The sequence below is a fragment of the Anopheles moucheti genome, chromosome X (assembly GCF_943734755.1).
Source record: "Anopheles moucheti chromosome X, idAnoMoucSN_F20_07, whole genome shotgun sequence".
Taxonomy (NCBI): domain Eukaryota; kingdom Metazoa; phylum Arthropoda; class Insecta; order Diptera; family Culicidae; genus Anopheles; species Anopheles moucheti.
In genome coordinates this window covers 11,756,608-11,777,558 of record NC_069142.1, presented here as the reverse complement: position 1 = coordinate 11,777,558, position 20,951 = coordinate 11,756,608, and the positions used below count along the sequence as shown (strand labels likewise).

The window sequence follows — 20,951 nt, the reverse complement described above, 5'->3', positions numbered from 1 at the left end:
GACCAACTCGGACCAACTGCTGCCGGTATAATACATTGTGTGCCACTGCATGGTAAAAACTATAAAATGTACACGCAAACGTACGGCAAACTGCAATTCTGCACGAAAAGGACGAAACAAAGCATCGAAACAAGAGTTTTCCCCCGGTGCATTAACTGTATACATGAGCGCAAACGATTAGAACCAACGCGGAAGAACAAAAAACAAACAAAGCTGAACGCAGTTAGAAATCATAAGAGAATTATAAACGACCACCTAAGCACTGGGAGGAACAAAACGAAACAAAACGATATGGGGGCAGGGTATAAAGTTATTAAAAAACAAACAAAATAAAAGTTCTGCAGCTCTACCAAAAAAACAAGCGGTCCCCACCCACGAACAAATGGAATAAACGAGATGGAAAATTAAGAAACAAGAAAGAGATTAGCAGGAGTGATGAACAACTTGGGAAACACAAAAAAAAGCTGCGCACACTTATCAATCTAGTGCTAGTGGGGTAAGCAAAACAGCCGCGAGTTGAAGGAAGAACAAAGCACGAATGAGAAAAGTTTCCATTATGATACGTATAAACTCGGGCTTGGTGATTTTTCCCGTACATTCCATCATTCATTTTTTTCTCGTGTCATTCTATCTGCTACAGTATTTTTTTTATTATTAAAGTCGTATTTGTTCCAGGGATCGGCAAATGACCCGCTTTTCATCCCCTTCACTGTGTTGTTTTTTATAACGTTTGTTTCTTTCTCTCCAAACAGTGGAGGATCAATCCCCTTGGAGGCCCAGGGCGGAATTTTTCAAGGGGTTCCCATAATTTTGCTACGGCATTATCGGTGTTAGGGAGATGTACTTCAAACATGATGTAACAACACCAGCAAAGTCTCGGAACGAAAGCTCCCTTGCGTACATCTCAGAGTTCTGTTGCGTAGCCCTGTAAACGGGCCTAGTAAGCTAGTCTCTATATATAAACGTTTGTATGCGCTAAGGAGAACGATAACGCCACTACTTGGATCGCCATTAGCTGGTACGAAATTCCATACAAAACCAGCTGTTTTCAGATTGCCGATACCAGGAGAGCATCCACGGAAGAGGTAGCACCTAGTACAGCAATTTTGGTCGAAAACCGCCGAAAGGTATGCAATGTTTAAACACTAACTTTCCCGTTGGTCGTGAAAAATTTCTTCGAAAATTACCAGTTTCCGAATTTAAAGTACCAGGAGAGCATGCACGGAAGAGGTAGCTCTTGGTACTGCGCCGTAAGGTATGCAATGTTTATACACTAACCTTGCAACCAACTTGCAATGCAAGTTTGGTGCATGCAAGAAACTTGCAGCAAGATGGCGCTCAACTTGCGTTTCTTGCTTGCACCTAACTTGCATTGCAAGTTGGTTGCAAGGTTAGTGTATAAACATTGCATACCTTACGGCGCATTGCGTTGCAAGTTGGTTGCAAGGTTAGTGTATAAACATTGCATACCTTACGGCGCATTGCGTTGCAAGTTGGTTGCAAAGTTAGTGTATAAACATTGCATACCTTACGGCGCAGTACCAGGAGCTACCTCTTCCGTGCATGCTCTCCTGGTACTTTAAATTCGGAAACTGGTAATTTTCGAAGAAATTTTTCACGACCAACGGGAAAGTTAGTGTTTAAATATTGCATACCTTTCGGCGGTTTTCTACCAAAATTGCTGTACTAGGTGCTACCTCTTCCGTGGATGCTCTCCTGGTATTATACATTCGGAAACAGGTAGTTTTCGAAGAAATTTTTCTCGACCAACGGGAAAATTAGTGTCCTGGTCCTGGTGCAATTTCGTTTTTACTTTAAAGTCACAAAGTCGATATTCTTCTCTGCATTTAATTTATCACATAGAAACAAATGTTTTATATAACCAAGGAAGATATTTTTGATCAATTTTCTACCTTGTAAATTAATTTTTTTTTGCTATAATTTAACTTTGTTTTAAAATTTTCAAAAATCAAACAATAGGCACAAATTTATTGGGGCCCCCAACACGGCGAGGCCCTAGGCGACCGCCTACTCCGCCTACCGTTTGATCCGCCGCTGTCTCCAAAGTATCATAAAATAATTTGCCAACACTGGTAACCATCGGTGAAAAAAAAGATAAGTTACTAAAGTGGTTTGAAGAAATAGAAAAATGAAAATAATGAATAACTGAAGAAATCTCAAAAAATCAAACGAAATCTCAGAAATAAATATATTACTAAGGAATATCTTGGCACTATACTTCATCTTCCAATTAGTAAGAGCTCCATGCACAGTTTTTCGCGTTAAAAGAACTGGATGATCGGTTGCCATTGTTGCAGAAATGATTATTTAAATTTGCAATTCCGCTCAAGAAAAACCTGCTTAGAGCAGTTGATAATAAAAATATAAGAACAGCTTAGAAAATATTCAATGTTCACTGCAGGAAAGTCTTTTGAGATTCTTTTGAGTTGTCTAGAATTGAATATACAGTCAACTCACTTACGCTGAGTTTCATTCGTTCATTTCTATAGAATTTATATAAAGAGTGACGTGCTTCATTACTTGTCAAAATAATGCTCAAAAATTAGTTAACGTAAGTTGTTTAATTACCTGTTGAAATGAAAATTGCATCATGGCCTTCCTAAATATGTTATTCCGTATTGATTTGTTATTTGATAAATAAATGAGAAATGGTGTTTGGATCTCATTCACGTTATTGGATGATGTTTGCTGACATATTTAAATCAAGAATCGATTCTTAAAATATTCATAAGCCTTTGGAGCCTTCGAGACACGTTAAATGGATCTTGAAGATCCTGGAACTTGAAGAGCGAAATGGCGGACAGGCTTCGTGCAGGCCATTAATCTTGGTTGATTCATGGATCTTAGAGGATTTATGCTTCTTTGGAATAGAGATTCAGATTCATTCAGCTTAACATTCAGAGGAGCGTCATCTTCAGGTAATCTACTATGAGTTCCATGGGAGGCGCTTCGGTGGTATTGCTTTCATGTCTCAGTACTTAAAACTTGATCAATATCGCATGTTCATTAACAGTTGGTATTGTTCTAAGCAGCTTGAAAACATTCCATACCAAGTCATAGTTGCTTCAATGTTTCGATTTAGTCACCGTGCAGCAGCAAAATCAAAAAGGTCAAGGGCCCCAATTTGCTCATAAAATACTTGTCGTATTCGTTATTAGGAGGTTGACTGTTTTTTTATGTCTTCAGACAGAAAATCTTTTGAGAAGTCGAAACCAACTAAACTTTTCATTCAGAATAATTCGACCGGAATTCTCTAGAATTAGATATTTATTTAAAGTATAGTGCATGTATGATAATTTGTTGAGAAATTTTACCCTAATAATAGCAACAGATTAAGCAATGATTGAAGATCGCTGTCTATACTAATCGTTAACATCAAATAATAATTTAAACAAGTAATAAAAAAATGTAGAATACAACCCAAACACATAAAACATAGTTTTGCGAACCCTGCACCAAGATGTCCAATTCTTCATCAAGTGCGCGCGTTCGCATGTGGGTGGGTTTCGGGAATGGTTTATATATTTGATTAGATCGCAGAAATGAGGGCTTTGCTCAGTTTAGCACACTTTGCCAGGGCGTTTTTTTGTGTGTGTTGCTGTTATGTTATTTTTGGTGGGCGTCTTTATTGTTACTCACACGCTACACAGCTTTAATCGCTCGTAAATGCGTGTACGTCGGTCGGAGCAGCAAGGGTAGCAATTTGATATGTGTATGTGTGTTTGATTGTTGTTGTTGTTTTGTAAATAATGAAACATTTTTAAACATTGTTTCGATTGCATTACCCCGTGCCCCGCGTACCGGTCGACTTTGGCATTGCCTTTCTTATTCCTTTTCTTCTGTGTGTGTGAGCAGGCTGTCCGAAACTTTTTGAAGATGAATTATAAACGTTGTTGCGTTCTTTTATCTTTGGCTGAAATGTTGCTTCTTGCAAGACTCTTTTTTTCCCCCCGTCTTTGACTTCTAACCCATTCTTTTGCCCAGGCAAAAACTGACAGGAAGAGTAATTTCTTTGAATTATTTTGTTGCTTCGCTTTGTTTTTCAGGCTTGCGCCTTTTTGTTGCCCGCTGCTTACGTCATGTGAAAGGCAGATACTACAGTTTCCTGCACTTGCCTCAAGGCGATGTATCAAGAGGTAAGAGAGTTGTTTGATATCTCATTCAAACGGTTCGCGCTGTTGATTGTAGACGAAAAATAAAGGAAAGCCCAAGTTTGCAGCCTCGGTTGATAGAACATTACCACTAACTCTTTGTTTAACCATTCCCCCTCAACCCAGCGCCCATTGTGCAGGGCGGCTAGAATTATATTTTTCATTTGTATATTTGCAGCATCCCTGCCGGCTAGTAACGATTGTTGGCGCAGGGGTGTTGTACTTACTTGGAAAAGCTGGTTATCGTATGTTCAAAAAGCAGAAGAATGCTCTTGGGGGAGTTTTTTTTTTGGTTGTTGAGAGATTTACAGCATCAGGATGTTGGTCGAGCAATAAACAAATCATGATCAAACACAGACGGTTACGCAAACAAATGAAAAAAAAAACACACACACATACAAAAACAAACACACTATTAAGTTTGTGGCATACGGAGTTCATGCAGTTTACTACAGCAAATGGGCAACATGGGCGTCGAGCCGGCTGCGAATAATGCTACACACTAAGAGCTAAGTATATGTCGTCTAATTCTGAAATTGTTCATTCCTTCATCACATATTCTAGTGTCCTCTATTCTTGAATGTACTAAACTACTCTAAAACAACGAAACACATCTAAAGGAATCGTAATGGACGTGAGCGGAATTACATCTTTTATATCTAACCGTGCGACATAATTGAAAACGAACGTGTTGCACCCTCTATCTCATATTTCATTTCGTGTCATCTAGCCTACAAAACGAAACAGGTTCGTTCGATTTAGGAATGCAGGTATTCCGCCACGATTTCAAACCGTAAACCGAAAAGGAAGAGTGAAATGCATTCTACATGCAGATCGCAAAACGGATCTCCTCAGACCCTGAACGTAACACAGCCAACAAGCACACAAGAAAGACAGGCATGCAAGACACACGCAATACGGAAGCAGAGTTTGGAAGGGCGCTAACGACTCACTTTGGTTGTCGTCAGCCGGGGCGACGGTAGCTCGATGATCGGCTGCTTATCCACCTCCTGCTGGAGCAGAAGCTGTGGCGGTGTCTGCTGCTGTTGCTGCAACTGTTGCTGCTCCTGTTCCTGCTGCTTGATGCGGTTTGCCTGCGGGAAGAGATGCGAACAGCGGGTGAGATTGGCTGTTTGGAGTTCGTTTTTATTTTTTGTTTCTTGGTTTTTTTTGTTGGAGATTTAGAGCATGTGGACGTACGTACACTCGCTCTCGATTTGGCGGCATGGTGCGGCAACGGTATGGAGTCGGTGCAAACCGTGTAACGATCACTCGGTTTGTCCGTACGGCGCCGGGGCGACACGTAGGACGATATCCGGTGCCGCGAGTGGCGTACGATCGAAACCCAGTCAATCATGTTCGGATGGAGAGCCTTGATGGCTAAATGTACAACACTACTGACATACTCCGTTCCTTCGGAAGATTACCACAAAAACACCCAAATTCTTGCACAATTATCGACGAGATATCAGGAAACTTTCACTTTCACCGTAGTCTGGTGGCTGGAGTTGACTTGATAGAGAAAATTGAGAATGGTTGATAGTGGCGTCATGCAGTAAGTAGAATACCCTAGGTATCACGGACCACAGAACTTTCCACGTCAAATCTCACTTCGAGAGATGCAAAGATCCTCAGGACGCTTCAAAAACTTCAACTTCTAACAACTGTCTGTATCAGAACTTCCTCCACTTCCTAGCACTTCACGCACGCTGATGTTGTGTTAGAACTCTCCAACAATCTCACGCATATTGCGACGTCCATCTAGGTGACCTCTCAACTTTCCATGTCTTCACCAGAAGATTTCCCCACTCCCAACCCAAAAACCACGTGGAAAAATCGCCCACCTAGCGTTGTAGCGTAGGGGAACTTTATGAGATTAATAAAATAAAAATAAAACTAGCCTTGAGAGGCGAGAAGCGAGAACTCACGATCTTCGCCTATGTTACAAAACCCACCATGTTGGGGGTCGTTCCCCCATCCCCAACCCCCTTTTCTTCCCTCTCAGCACGCGTATTATGTTGAGGTTTTGAATGCACAAGACTAATACATGCGGGACACTGCGATATCACGCCAGGATATTAGTTCGATAGATTAGGTTACAGTGGTCACCAAACACGATCGATTCCGATCGACAACCGAAGTGGCCTACAGGCGCCACAGGTGCACAACGGGGGTGAAAATTCGGCACCAAACCAACCAAGAACAACAGCGACGTGAACAAACAATAGTAACGCTATCGCTCGAGCAAACAAACAAAGGTCGAAATAAATACGGAGAGAAACAAATAACAACAAACAAACAAACAAAACAAACAAAACAAACAAACGGCCAAAATAAAAATCCGACAACACACGCGTCCGCGGTCCAAAACAAATCAATCTCAACTAGTCCCGTGTCCCGCCCAGAGTGGCGCGGAGAGTCGCAAAAACCCCTCGAGTGTTGGCGTCCGCCAGGGGGCGCACCGGTACAGTGTGTCCCGGGGACGACGCTACCGACGCCGGGGAGCCGAGCCGATCGAAATGGGGCAAAAACACTCGTGCATGATACCCAGTGGACGGCAGGGTGGATGGGCGAAAACCGTGAAAAAGGTACACCCCCTCCCCCCCCCCCCTCCCACACTCCCTCGGTAAGAGAAAAGAGCGAATGTGTGTGTGTGTGTGGGATTTCCTTTGCGTCCGAAATTAAGTTACGGTTGCTAAACGCACCCCTCCCGCAGGGCGTAAAGGGAAGCGTGGCACGTAGTTGTGCGGCGAGAGAGTGGCAGCTGCCTATGGGAAGCTCATTTTAAGAGCATTGGATATGGGAAGGACGAGGAGGGCGGGGGGTTCGGTAATGGTGGGGGGGAAAAGAAATCAACACGATACGTGTGCGCCTGGGAGAGTGTATCGCGGGATCGTAAACCTTCACTGACAGGCGCTATGGCCAAAAGGGAAACCCCTCACCCCCCGCCACTCCCCTCCCCCCCTGATGCGCCCCGAGCGCCCGGTGAGATGGGATGGGAGCATCATCCACGGTGTCATCTATTCAGTTGCCACTATTATTCTACACCGCTTAATATAACCTTCGGCTACCAACGACGATATTCGGCCGATTCGGGATTGATACGGCGGTACTGGGCCGCGGCCGTCCATCTTCAGCATCAAGCGGACGGTCCGTTTTGTGTGTCTGTGTGTGTGTGTGTTTACGATCCTCGCCGACCAGAAGCGGGGCCGGTTTGAAGCCGGCGTGCCGCATGTGCTGGCCAAATGTGCTCATATTTCACACCGATTTGCAAAAAAAAATCCGATTCCGTTACCACACCTTTTACCCGCGGGCGGTGAGGGGTGAAGGGAGGGGGGAGGGGGGGGGGGGGGTTATCATAAAATGCCTCCCACAGACACATGGCATTTGCGTGCGTTGCGGACATGCGAGGTGCCTTCAATACCGGGTGTGTGTGCCCCTAGCGAACGATCGTTGGATTGCAGGGGTTGGCAAGCTGGGGGCTCTTGAGGATTGTTTCGATTTTTAACCGAATTAATACACATTACGTCCGAGAATTTTCCTAATTCATACAAGTTTTCCCAATCATTGTATATTTTACAGGAAAAAAAGCCACTGCAACAAGGTACATGGGTAGTTCTATTTCTAAAGAAATTTTATAGAATTCCATTTTAAAAAAAGCAACGAAACCACTGCCAGGTGACACACCGCCTTGTCACATCGAGCTGGTTTTGTGTTGTTGTTGTCGCTTCGCCCAATCAGACTATTCACAGTATTCTAGGAATTGCAACCGGTTTGCCGGCATGCTGCCGTACGTTGATTAATTTAATTTAAAAACTGCAACGAGCGACAGCCATTGTCCGTAATGCTCCCGGTTCTGCAACCCGAGATCTGAAATAATTTGCAACGTGCAATCCCATCACTAATCCAATTACTTAACTGTTAGTGTGAGCGTTTTTTTTTTGTCAGTTGCTTTGCTGTTAAAATATTCAACCACTGGTGGGAGTTGTGTAATCTTGTTAGGATATGCAACTAGAGAAGCTATTACCTTTGAAATCGTGTTTTAACTAAAGCTAATGATTGTAGTTGGGTAAACCAAGGAAACTTACTAAGAAGGAATTGATGATTGCTATAGTGTTTTGATAGTTATAACAAAACAGATAATTAAATTGTGTTTTTTTATTAGATTTAAAGAAGAGATATTGTAGCTTTAATATCATCTGTTGTGCTTCATTCATTTTTGATTCATTGCATTGATTGATTCATTCATATGAATCTTTAACGAGGAGTCATTCAAATCATGAGTCGATTCTCAAAATATACATGAATCCTTGAGATTTATGAACCCTCTGAGACTTATGTATCCTCGAGATTCATTAATCTCTTCGGAAACATAATTTTGGCGTCTTTTTTATGATTATCGCCTCTAAAATAAGAAGTTTTATACAGATGAAGTTGTTATTAGCAATGCTAGCATTCATAAACCTAATCGGACTGAATTTTATTCTACTGGCCGTAACTTTATGTTGCCCTTACAGAAATGTCAAGGTGATTTAATAAATTATTGTTTTTGGTGGTGTTTTAATTAACTCATGAATCTGAATTACCCAACACTACATCTAACAAAAGCGTATCCAATAATACTTTATGATTGTAAGATTGATTGTTGACTGCCTGAGATACTAGTTCTTAACATCTAGAATACAAATTCGCATTGATGGGTAAACATTTCCCACTCAGAACTGCGAAAGCTTACTTTATCAAGTGTGTACTCAGCCGATTAAAGGATGCCGTGGGGAGAAAACCGTAACATTTCAAACGCCACTCACTTTGATGTACAACGTCCCGTTGTCGATGTTATTGACTTTCAATTAAAATACACAACAACAAAAATTGTTTACACATTCCTGCTGCAGCACACCGGTTGGCAAACGCAGTTGAAATTCGGGGAAGTAATTATTAAATTAAAGGGGATGTGCAGCTGGATGCAGTGAAAAGTTCCAAACTGATCATAATCGTTTTTATTTTAAAACTCTTTTTTTATACTTGATTGAAAATAATGCAACACATTTATACAGTCCTTTAATGAGTTACACGAAAAGACATCGATTTCTGTTTTTCACGCTAGGAAGCACATAGATAATTGTTATTACCACGTTTGTTTCAACAATTAGAATAAATTTCTATGAAAATGTATATTTATAACATTTAAAATGTAACGTAACTTTAAATTTATATGTACATGTATATTTATAACAATTAAAATGTAACGTGTTTTTGGGAATATTTAAATACAAAATTACACAAACTGTCAACATTTTAAGATTCGCTTATCTCGAATTCGCTTAACTCGGGGAAACAACTGTATAGGAATATGGGGGCGCCTGGTACTTAGTAGTATATATGAAAATTGTATATACAGGCAGTCCCCGAGATACGCTATTATATCAGACTGCTATAACCCGGTAAAAATCCACGTATCTCGAATTTCGAAATCGTAAGTCGAATTATGGTGCAATTTTGTTTATACTTCAAAGTCACAGAGTCGACTTTTTTCTTGGTAGACTTTATTTAATCAACAAATTATGCGACTTTGCGATAAAATACATTATAATCAAATAAAAACAAACACTTAATATGAAGAAGGAAGATATTTTCGAACCTTTTTGACTTAGATTTTGTGCTAAAACTGATCTGTCAAATTTCCAAAAACCGCGTATTACGCCTGTAATTTAATTGTGTATACATAAATAATTATATGTTGCTTAATGTTTAAATTTATTTTATAAGTACTTAAATTTCCCAAATTTTGCAATAATTATATTAGGCTAAGGATAAAACTTTTAATTGCAACGTTAATAATTAAAAAAAAACGATTAAAAAAATGCTTGCCGACCCCTGGTCAGATTTGTTTCTTGGACACGAAGCAACCCTTAGCGTGCAGCGCTCGTTACCGGTGGCCACACTAGCAGGGATTGTTTGCCGATAGGACACAACCCAAAAATACCAGGGCCCAACGGGTGATCAACGGGTGGGTGGGAGGGGAGGGTGGGGGGGGGGGGGGCCGTTTTGGTGGCAAGCAGACAGACATATGAGCTTGTTATTAATTTGCAGCAAAACACAGCTTTAAATAATGACCGGTAAAAGACACCCCACAAACGCGCACACGCGTTTTCTTCCGTGTGCATGGTTTAGTTGAAAAATGCTGGGTGCTGCTGTGTGTATCTGCAGCAAAATTGCAAGCCACACTCGTGTCCGCACCCAACCATTTTGCCCGTGCCCAACAAACGGCTCGGAGGTTCCAACAGCCGATGGTACCTGATGCTGTTACGTTCTAATTTTATAACAATTGCTTCCGTGGCCGCGTGGATGGGTGGGTGGTGGGCGTAATGTGCTGATTAAAACTTACCCGGTAATTCGAAGCAGCAGTGCGAGCTTTTCGCCCGTGCCGTGTGTGTAATTGTGTGTGTGAATTAAAAACGAACCATTACAGGCACACACAACAAAAAAAGGATCCATCGGGAGGGAGGACGAAACAAACTAAACCAAAACCCAATGGATCCGATTTCATGTGTAAGGATTCCCTTTTTTTCCCGCGCCCACACACGCCCCAAAACCCCACCCCATACTTACTTCGTTCGCCTTGATGGCATTATCCTGTTCCCATTTGCTAGCAATCAGCAGCGTTTCGGCGGTCTTCTGCTGTACGGTTTTGGATTCGTCCAGTAGCGTCAGCTCGTAAAACTCTTGTATATCTGCGATTGGAGCGGGGTGAGAAAAAGGGAAAAATGAAAATGCTTGTAATGCTTGGTGCGAGTGGGGCTGTGTTCGGTTGATGGATCGATGTCGTTCCATCATTGGTGGAGAAATGTAAAATCATCTTCCCTTCCGGTCGGGGGGTAATACAGCACTACATCATCACAGACAAACCGGCGTCCGATTGACCTTCTCGGGGTGTCGTTTTTTCTTCCTCCAGCGACCATTTTTATATAGCTAGCGAAGTATTTGTTTCGCTTCGCTTTTCACCTTTTTTTTCTTGTTCCACCGACGAGAAGCTAAACATTCTTTCATTCCGGCAAAGTTTTACAACTCCGCGGTTTGTCTGTTCTGTGTTGCTTTGGGCGTATTGCAAATGGGAAATGGATTCGAAGGATTCGAAGGAGCGAAAGATTCCGACCGTACTGTGCACCGTGCTGTTTGCAAAGTTTTTCTCCACGAAAAAAATAAATAAAAGAAAATCAAGTCAGACTCGACTTGATTTTCCCAATTTTCTTTTTTTTTTGTTTGCACTACTACTTCATCCTTTCCGAGCAGTAGTCTTCCGGTTTTAGCTCACCAAATAAAAAAAACAAGGAAAAAAGAAAAAGAAGCATCCCAAAAATGTTGAAAAATCGATCGAAACACATGACCGGATGGCGTCGTCAAATGGGTGCCTTCGAAGAAAATGATCTTCCCTCGTTGGCAAAGACGACTCAACAACCCCCGAACATCGATATGACGGTTTTAGCAAAAGAAAAACAAGCCAAAAGATCCGGAAAAAAAGAGGAAACCATGACAATCGATGCCTAGCAATGGCACCCCCCCCTCCCGCTCCTTCCCCTGGCCTGGTCCTTCCTCCATCCAGCCAGTCATCTTCTTTTGCATCTCATTTCGTTGGTTGGAGCTGCAATGAGTGAAAGCATCGTTTCGAAGCCGATGATACTGCCAAGCCACACTTTTCTGCTTGCTTCGAATCCATTTTCCACCTCCCCCCCCCCCCCACCGATAAGGCACGGGAAATGGACGACCGATGTACATGTGTGTGTGTGTGCGTTGTCTAATAGAAAAGCCGGACGCTAAAATGTCGGAGAAATTGGAGCAACATTCCGGGGGTTTTATTTTTAATGTGACGCAAATGAAGGAGAGACCGTACCGGGGGCCGGGATGGGGCCGGGTGGCCTCAATTGCTTGACCGGGGCGATGCACTCGGTGGTCGGTGGTGGTCTGCTGCTTCACACGTCCAGTTTTTTTTTGCAGTGGATGCCGGGGCGGTTCGACTTCTGGTTTCGCATCTGACAGCCACGCCGTCGTGGCATTGGATTTTGGGGAAAGCGAGACGTTGTGTGTGTGTGTGTGTGTGTGGGGTTGGAGGGGGAGGGGGAGGGAGACTGATTGTGCTGCAACCTTCATTGAACAGCTTCGTAGCAGCAGCGTTTGCGCTTGCATAAGCTTCATCTTGCTAATTGTGTGCTATAAATAGCTGATTGTTATATCAGCAGAAACGCTTCTACCTAGACGAGCGCAACTCGGCCACGGTTGCGGTTCATACCACGATTTGCCAGCGACGATTCGATCAAAACGGAGCAGTTTGGCAAGCAATGTGAGACCGAGACCGTCCTTGGTGCGGGGAGGGTTTTTTTTTTGGAGAATCGCCTGTGGGGCGCAAGAAACACACTTACCCAGCAGGGCCTGGAAGAGGCGCGATTTGAATATCCGGATGACGCGTTCGATGGCGCTGCGTAGGGCGCGGTCCTGCGGTGTCGACAGACGGGAATGGTAGTCCTCCAGCAGCTCGAGCGCCCGGTGTGCTTCTGCAATGAGGGAGCGGGGTACACAAAAGACGAAACGAGATAAGCAAGATGGCGATTGTATAACGTTAGCGTTCGCGCGATGTAACACACACACGAACGAAGCAAATCAAATACAGCAAAGCGAAGGCAAGAAACACACAGTTAAAACACGCAAAAAGCTCGTACCCATTAACGCAAACACCTGTCATAACTCATATCGGGTTTTTTTTATGTGCAGCGCGCGTTCTATTTTCGGTACCGTTCTGAGGCATCCCCGCCCAGAAGAGTTGTCCACCCGAATTTTATTGTCCAAGGTCGATTAGTGTAATAGTGTGTGTGTGTTTTATGAATTTATTTTTATTGAAGTACAGTTTCCGAAACCGACAGGCACTACAGGCCACATTCCATGAGCGAAACATGCCGTTCCAGCGGGGGTTTGCGTGAGCATTCGGTCCACTTTTATCGCCGCCATAGCTCATCTACATTTTGTTAATGCTGGTCATGTTCTCCGCTGCTTAGGCAAAGTAGTTCGGTCCCTTCGGGGTTTCACAATTTGCGTACACCAAAAATAGCACCCCTAAGGAAACACCCCCCCCCCCCCCCCTGTTCAAGGGTATTTTCCCGATTGTACAGTGTGAGGTAATTCAAGATACCTCACCCAAAACACCGGCATGCTCGGTGAACGAAAAAAAAATCCCCAACCCCCCAAAAAAACCCCGCCTCAATCAGACGTCATTCCGCCTGGTGCGGCTTGTTGGTCAGCATGGGATTACGAAAATGCGGTCAGTTCATCTAGCGAAATATAATGAACCGATAGCGAGCGGTTAACCGCACCAGGAGTTGGAGTTCCCGAGGCGAAGAGACGCGAGCACGCTAGAACTGCAATGACAGGGGCAGCCAAACAAAAAAAAAAAACAAAAAAGAAGTTATTTTTAAACGTTAGCCAAGTTTAAGGTTCGGTACGAAGCCAGCGCTTGCTGAAACGTCTAGGTTAGTGCACGCTCTGTCTGCGAGGTTCTGCCGATGCCGATGGTGACTGTTGTTGGAGCACACGTCTGAACCGGGAGAGAATGCGCCCCAAATAGTGTCACTTTCGTTTGGGAAAAAAGGGGGGTTTGGTTTTTTTTTTTTGAAAAAGGCAGCAACTTGGCAACTTTAGCGATCCGAAAACGCAACACGTAGCGTGCAAACAAACAAAGCGGGGAACAAAAGCCCCTAGCAAATCCTGCGGCGGACAGGTAACACGGGGTCGAACAGTGTTGCCAAACGAACCGTCGTAAAATGCTGGCAAACAGTAGGGGAAAGGGGTGTTGAGTAGGGGGGTTGGTAAGGGGGGTTAATGGAGGGGAAAAGAAAAAAAAAACCCCAACTCCCATTACACGAGGTTGGGTCGGTATCGATCGGGTCGTTTCTGGCCAGTGTTGATTCGCCGTCAGTTCACCGTAGAACATCTGGAATCAACAAATCATCCCAACGTTTCCTTCGCCCCAGTTCAACCTCCCCCATCCCAAAAATCCCCCAATCAGCATCGGCCTGCTGTAGCTGCCAGTTCCGAGTTCCAGTGTTTCGGTTTGGACATGCTCGACCTAGATGAAGGAACCCCTTGCACGAAAGTTGTCATTTTACCTCCCATGCACCGATGCAGGGGTTGCCAATACGGATCGATATCAACCGTGCTGTTGCTGTGAAATTAACCTTGTCGGAAGTGTGGTCTAGTTGGGAAAACTTAAAATTAGAACCATTCCGACGCCGACACCCTCAACCCCCTCTGTCCAATCTACACCGTCGAGATGCAACAGCTCGAGCCCGAGATTAAGGCCGAGATCAAGGCGAACGAGATATCCGTTGGTGAGATGAGGGGCGCAGGGGAAGAAGGGAAGGGGGGGGGGAAGGGTTAGCGTGATTGAACGGTTCAGAACTTTCTACGCAAGCATTACGCTGCAGCAAATTCCTCCCTGACTGTCTGCCTGCAACCAACGGTGCGCCCAGCCCTGGAGGTGCGAGCCGATGAAAACGTGACAACTTTTTAGCTTTGCAGCTCTTTCAAGTACACACAACCCCGGTGGCAACGCTTTCCCCGTATCGTACCGGGCGGATCTCCGATGGGTTTTTGTCGATTGCCGGCAAGCGAGTACATTGTGTAGCTGCCGGATCTTTCCGCTGCATATACTGTTCGGTGCTCGCCTGTCACATCGACGACCGGTTGTTGCCGGACGCGCTGTCAGCTCTGCTCTCGATCGATGGATATGAAAGGCGTGGGTGCTTCCCTATGTGAGTGTGTTTCTATCGATAGAGTTCTATACCCACTTTACCACCTCTATCCTAATAGCCAAGAGCACGAGTTGTTCCATGGCTTTTTCTCTCTAAACCCCCCCTTTTCCTAGAGAAAATGTGACCCGTTTCATCGGACTAGAACACGATGCACTTGTGGGCGAAGTGCTTTATAAACCAGAGTGTGTTCACTGATAAAGTGAAAAGTTTTTGCCCCGTTCATTCCATTTTCCATTCTGCTGCTACACCTCTCTCCACCACCCCCCCCCCCCCCCCCTTCCCGTCTTCGGTCGTTTCAACGATCTATAAAAATCGTCCATTCAGAACGTCACAGTTGCGTGTTTGAAGTGCAGCACAATGGAACCGTCGCTACGTGTGTCACCCGCATCCCGAACACCACGCTGAATGGAGCCACCCATTCATCCACGCAACCGTACATCAAACAGATTTGCATTCGCTCACATCTACCGCACTTTGTGCGATGGAGAACAATTCCAGTGCAAGCTCACTTTGAGACACCGTTTACCGTCCGAAAAACCGGGAAGGGTTCAAAGTTGGTCTTGGCACGCGTATTGCTCGTGCCGGGTACCGCAGTACACCTAGGCAATGCGTTTGTTGCCGCCAATGGTGACAATGGTTCGCTGTTGATAGCAAGATTATGCGAATTAAGGTTAGATTTTGTTGCTGTTGTTGATGCTGTTGAAGCTGAATAAAGTGTCCAAAAACTATCTGCCAAAGCAAACGGCTAGACGATTGTGCCGGTGAATGATATAATGCTGGTGCCAGGGATGTCAAACGTTCACTCAAGGAAGATTTTTAAATTTTCTTTTTTAGTAGCATTAACAACATGGTTTTTTTTTAATCATTATGATTATCATTATGATTTAATCATTATGATTATCTATTTGCTGTATGTTTTGAAATATCAGATTAAGAATTAGGTTTTTAGACAAAATTCAACCTACGCCAGTGGTCGTTATATTTTTTTTGGAGCAAATAGCCAATTATCGTAATTATACTCATGGAATCAATTAAAATTTGATTAAAACTAATAATTAAATACTTGATGAACACCGGATGACCCAACCCCTTAAAGTGCTTTTGGGCTATTCACAGAGACAGAGGGTGGTGGAGGTGTGGCAGACTGGAATTGGAATGATGGCGTTGGATTGGCGTACGACAGCGCTCAACTTTGAGTCGTTTCAAGTTCTTACAGTATGTGGTACTAAAATGGCACAATTTTCAAGAAAAAGGAGACAAAAAAACCTGTCATCCTTCTCTTTTCTTACTGCTTTTTCTTCATTTTCTGCAAAGAAAATTTCAGTTTTATATGCAGCATTTATTGAAATATTTTCTTTAATCACCAATAAGCACTAAATGCAATTAAAATTTGGGGTAAGATTTCAGTATAAAGGGCGCCACAAAGAGAGTGGAAAAGAGCCTCATGCGGCTCGCAAGCCGTGATTTGTCGACTGTTCTAGGCTGGAAAATTGTTTGTAAAAAAAATTCTAACCACACCTGATTTGTGGTCAACAAAGAGGTTATTAGTAGAGTTATTTGTTTATATTTTCTTACATGACTATGTCATGTCTGAGGTGTTTTTGAGTTAGCAGATAAGTTGTTTTTGCCTTTTTATCTCAGTTGTTGGGTGGCTAACCAACAGGTTAGACCTAATGTAGAAATTATACAGCAATACTCGAATTTGCCAGTTTCGTAAAGAATAGAAGTCGGAATGGCATTAATTGCATTAGTTAGGATTTAAACTCTTCACACGCTTTGCGACTAACCATCGTCAAGATCGCTTCTATGCCGAATTACTATACCAACTCAACATCGGTGTTAAATTCTTGGGCCTCCTGGTCTGGCACAGGTTCATTTCCGTCTTGAGGGCTACTATACTTCCAGTACCATTAAGAGTGTTTGGTTCTGGCGATTAACCTCACTGATTGCAGGTATATATTATTTAAAATATATAAATAATACTACAATAAAAAAAAATTTCGGGGTTTGACATCTCTGACCGGGATGTGTCTTTTCTCTCATTGGAAAGCAGAACGTTCTAGCCGTTTCCGCCCTGTTTGAATCTGGCAGCCATATAGGTAGACAGTATTTACCTTTCATGCAGGAGTCAGCTTATCTTGCAATGGGGGTAGCACTTCAGCCAACCGAACGTACCGGGCGGCATGAGCCTTCTATGCCCATCCGTTTCCGCCAGCCGGGGCCTCATCATCGCTAATAGGTGATGGTGTACTGCTTATCATTGCGTTCCATGTACCGCGTCGCATCATCATGGATGTATTATTTATTCTTTTCTACGTGCAGGTTGTGATATCGCTACCACTGATCACATAAAACCGTTTATTCCGCTGTATACCCAGCGTTCTGCAGCTCATTCGGGGCTGTTATGGAAGCATGAGACGGATACGCGAGAGTCTTCTAGAAATGTGGGAATACATTCGAACAGATTGTATTGTGGAATGGTCCCCCACTTTCCAAAACGGATACCATTTGGTGTTTCATTCCTGCCCGTTTACAGTGACACAGTCCTTAAAGGGACTCGCCGGGATGGGATGGAGTCGTAGCCTGAAGGTTGGAAACTGGGTCAGAGCGGGTGAGCAGATGTGAGGGTCGGAAGCGATGTTCTCGACTCATACCACCTCATACCTGTTCACTCACACCGGTCTGCCGGGAAGGAAAAATTGACCCGAAAGGATGTAGACGAACACCATTAGTGGTGCTAATGTATGCGTGTGTATGTGTGTGTGTGTGTGTGTGTGTGGATAGTTTCACATTTGTGGCTGGCTGGACGTAGAGACGGTGCCTTTCTATATAGCGCAATCAACATCTGCCACTTTACGATCGACTCACCGACTCTTCTTTACTGCTATGCTAACAGCAATCTGTGTACAATTTGTACTCTTCCTCTTTGAACCCCCTCATCCCTTTCAAGAAAATAAAGAAAATAAAGTAAAATACCCCCCCCGTTTTTACAGTCACACGACATCGAGGCCACTGCCAGCGCTGATGATGGTAATTATATAACAGTAGCTGTCTGGATTAACTAACACTTCACACACGGCTACTGCGAGTACCGCGCGACTCCCTGTGTGTGTGCATGGTTATAAGCCAGCTTATAAAGGGGGGTGGTGGGGGGGTGGTCCTGTAACATGAAGCACACCAGGAAGGAAAGATTTTCCCCAGCAAAATGGATTTCACCGCCGGTGACAACCAACACCTCCCCCCCCACCCACCTGCCCATTCCAGTATGACAGTTTGCTGATATCGGAACTGTGTTTAAACGACAGCCCTCCTCCTACCTACACCAATAGGTGCGATCCACCCAATAGGGTGGGGATGTGCGTTTTTCAAAGCGTGTTATTAAAGCACAACACACAAAGCAAAACGGAAAAGCAGCAACAAATAATACGGACAGCCGCTGTTTTCGTTTTTTTTTTTTTGCAATATTCAGCTCCCGGAAAATGGTGGCAGGACCTGAGAGGACCCTGGGCGGACTGTGAATGGGACGGTTGAGAGTGAAAAGGGGGGGGGGGGGGGTACGGTGTGTGTGTGGTTCTGTGGTTGCGGTTGTGTCGGTCCCGGATGCTGCATAATTAAATTTCAGATCTTTTTTCCTCAGATCAGATCCTCCCCCTAATGACTCCCACCTCCCCCTCCCCCATTGAGTCCCTAACCATCTGATAGTGTGTGGCAGGAAACACGTATACAAGGGCACTTGATTTTATTTCCATATCAGATGTAATCTAATTTAACCCGCTCGCTCGCGCTTTCGTTGCCACAAAGCGAGGGGGTTTTGTTGTTGATTTTCTTGTTTTTCGGTCGGCAAATTCTGCTCCCTGCTGCAGGATCACGGGAGATACATTGACAACTTCGGTGTTTCTGCACAGAGCGACATCGGCAAAACAATAAGCGGCAGGATACGAAACGAATAAAGGCTATGGTGTACTCCTCGCCCTTCCTCAACCCCTTCAACCCCCCCCTGCTGCTTCCCTCACATAACCTCACATAACCTCACAAACGACAAACACCAAACACGACAGGTTGCAAACAATTTCAATAAATAACAGCAGGTCCTGCCAGGGACTTACCTTGCTTTTTCACCGGCATTGTGACGGTGGTGGCGATCTGTTGGTGGCAGTTACCGGAAGGGGCACCTGCGTATGCGGTGCAGTCGGTGGTCGCTGTTGGCCCACTTTGCTCCAATCACACCGGGCCACCGTGGATGTTGTGTTAAGGTGAGCTGCTGGCTTCTGCACTGATCCCCGTTGTACCCTTTTGTTGCTCACCCACACAAACACACTGCACGACACGCACAACACGCAGAATATTGCACCGCGTATAATATTGGTAAGTTCCGCTTCCGTCCACTGTGAGTCAATTTGTTTGCACCGAAACCTCGTTGGAAAAAGATGCTATCACTGTGTGGGTGTTTTTTTTGTTGTCCGTGTTGTTGTTTAGCTATTGGCTATTATCACACATACGCTTGTACTGCTTGCTGTGCTTTGGCATGGTTGAAAACGGTTTCGTTTCACGCACGTGATGTCCCCTGTTTGGTCACAACCGGTCACGGTTGACCGTGAGGTCACTTATATGCAGCAGTGTTGAAGCCGTCTGGCAGGCAGAACTCTTCTCCTCCTATCACCGAACCCGTGCTAACCGTGCATCCTAGAATTAAAACATTCAGATCTTAGATTAAACGACAGTACAGGTCCAGAACGTACTGTTTTCGACCCGGAACACCCGAGCAGCAACCAGTTGAGCATCTGCCTGCACCTCGGGTCGGGTCGGAGAATGGAACGTTCAGCTTTATTTTTCGGTTACAGCACGTCAAGGTACGCAAGGATTCAACTCCCCCCTCCTCCCACACACACACATACACACATGCACATACACAAATACACTCCCCAGATTCGATGGAAGAATCATTCGATCAGCCACGAGCAACGCACTGGTGTGGAATGGGCCTGGCAGAAGTTTTGCAGTTGCACCGGGGCCTGCACACGCCGCGGGATTCATATGACACACGGGAATGACAAAACACGGCTGCAGCTCACTCTCATCGGCACCGTGCTCTATAGTAGCTCTCCCAGGCTCAACAGGGCCCTACTGCTGCCTGGTGCTGCCTGCCTGCTGTGCCACTGTTTCTCTCAGCAGCAAAACAGGGCCTTGGACGCCTGGAGTACCTCTGTGTCGGTACTACTTCTCACCCTCCATTACCTGCACCGTCTAGAGGAATTTCTATTTACTGTTGTTGTGATAGATGCATCACAAACAGAAAATCGAGATTTTGGACCACCAAAATCCTCAATTCCTCTTCAGACTATTCACCTGCCCAAAAGGAACATCCCCCCAACCCCAACTTCGTTATACTCCGCTTGCCGTTCCGGTTTGATTGATGCGCCGGTTTTGGAGTATTTTTGCTTTCCGAGATTGTGAAGTCTCCCGAGCTGGAGTACGAATTTTTCAGTGCAAACCGAGTGCAACAGAGTCGGTGATTGATCGTTTCCGAAATTCTCTTGTTGATGCCTCACGACGAGCCAACCAAGAGACCGTGGTGGTCGTGTTGGAAATGTTTGGCTTTCCTCGTGACGTGCTGGTTTGTATCGTAGCGTACGACTTTGATCGAGCGGAGTATTTGTTTGAAAAGCAATGCTCTATCCAACACACTCTAGCTAATGTAAACAGATGCCACCAGCACTTGCTACAATGTAATACGGAAGGGCCCTTTGCTAAGCATAACTCGTGCTCGCTGTTGTTAGTGGAGTACGTCCGGACCACCTCGGGAGGATTGCAAACCTCGTTTTATCCAAAGTCCCCCGGGAGATTATCAGATTGTGAAGGTGGTGTAACTGCTCAGAATTGGAACTACTTAGCAGCGATCTCACAGAATTGCTTCATTGCTGTTAACTCACAACGAGCTCAATTCCCAAAAAGTTCTGTCCCGTCCATCAAAGAGACCCGA

General features: G+C 44.6%; 1 protein-coding gene across 1 annotated transcript in view; it reads right to left on the bottom strand.

Moving 5' to 3' along the window:
• LOC128307322 (disks large 1 tumor suppressor protein) overlaps positions 1-19,980 on the bottom strand; it is a 49,662-nt gene extending 29,682 nt beyond the window's left edge. The window contains exons 1-5 of the mRNA XM_053045098.1: positions 19,881-19,980; positions 19,078-19,654; positions 12,590-12,721; positions 10,785-10,906; positions 5,126-5,266 (exon numbers count right to left, since the gene is read on the bottom strand). Of these exons, the coding sequence (XP_052901058.1) occupies positions 5,126-5,266; positions 10,785-10,906; positions 12,590-12,721; positions 19,078-19,096 (414 nt within the window). The 5' untranslated portion in view covers positions 19,097-19,654; positions 19,881-19,980. The remainder of the gene's footprint in view (positions 1-5,125; positions 5,267-10,784; positions 10,907-12,589; positions 12,722-19,077; positions 19,655-19,880) is intronic.
• Between the last annotated feature and the right edge of the window lie 971 nt (positions 19,981-20,951).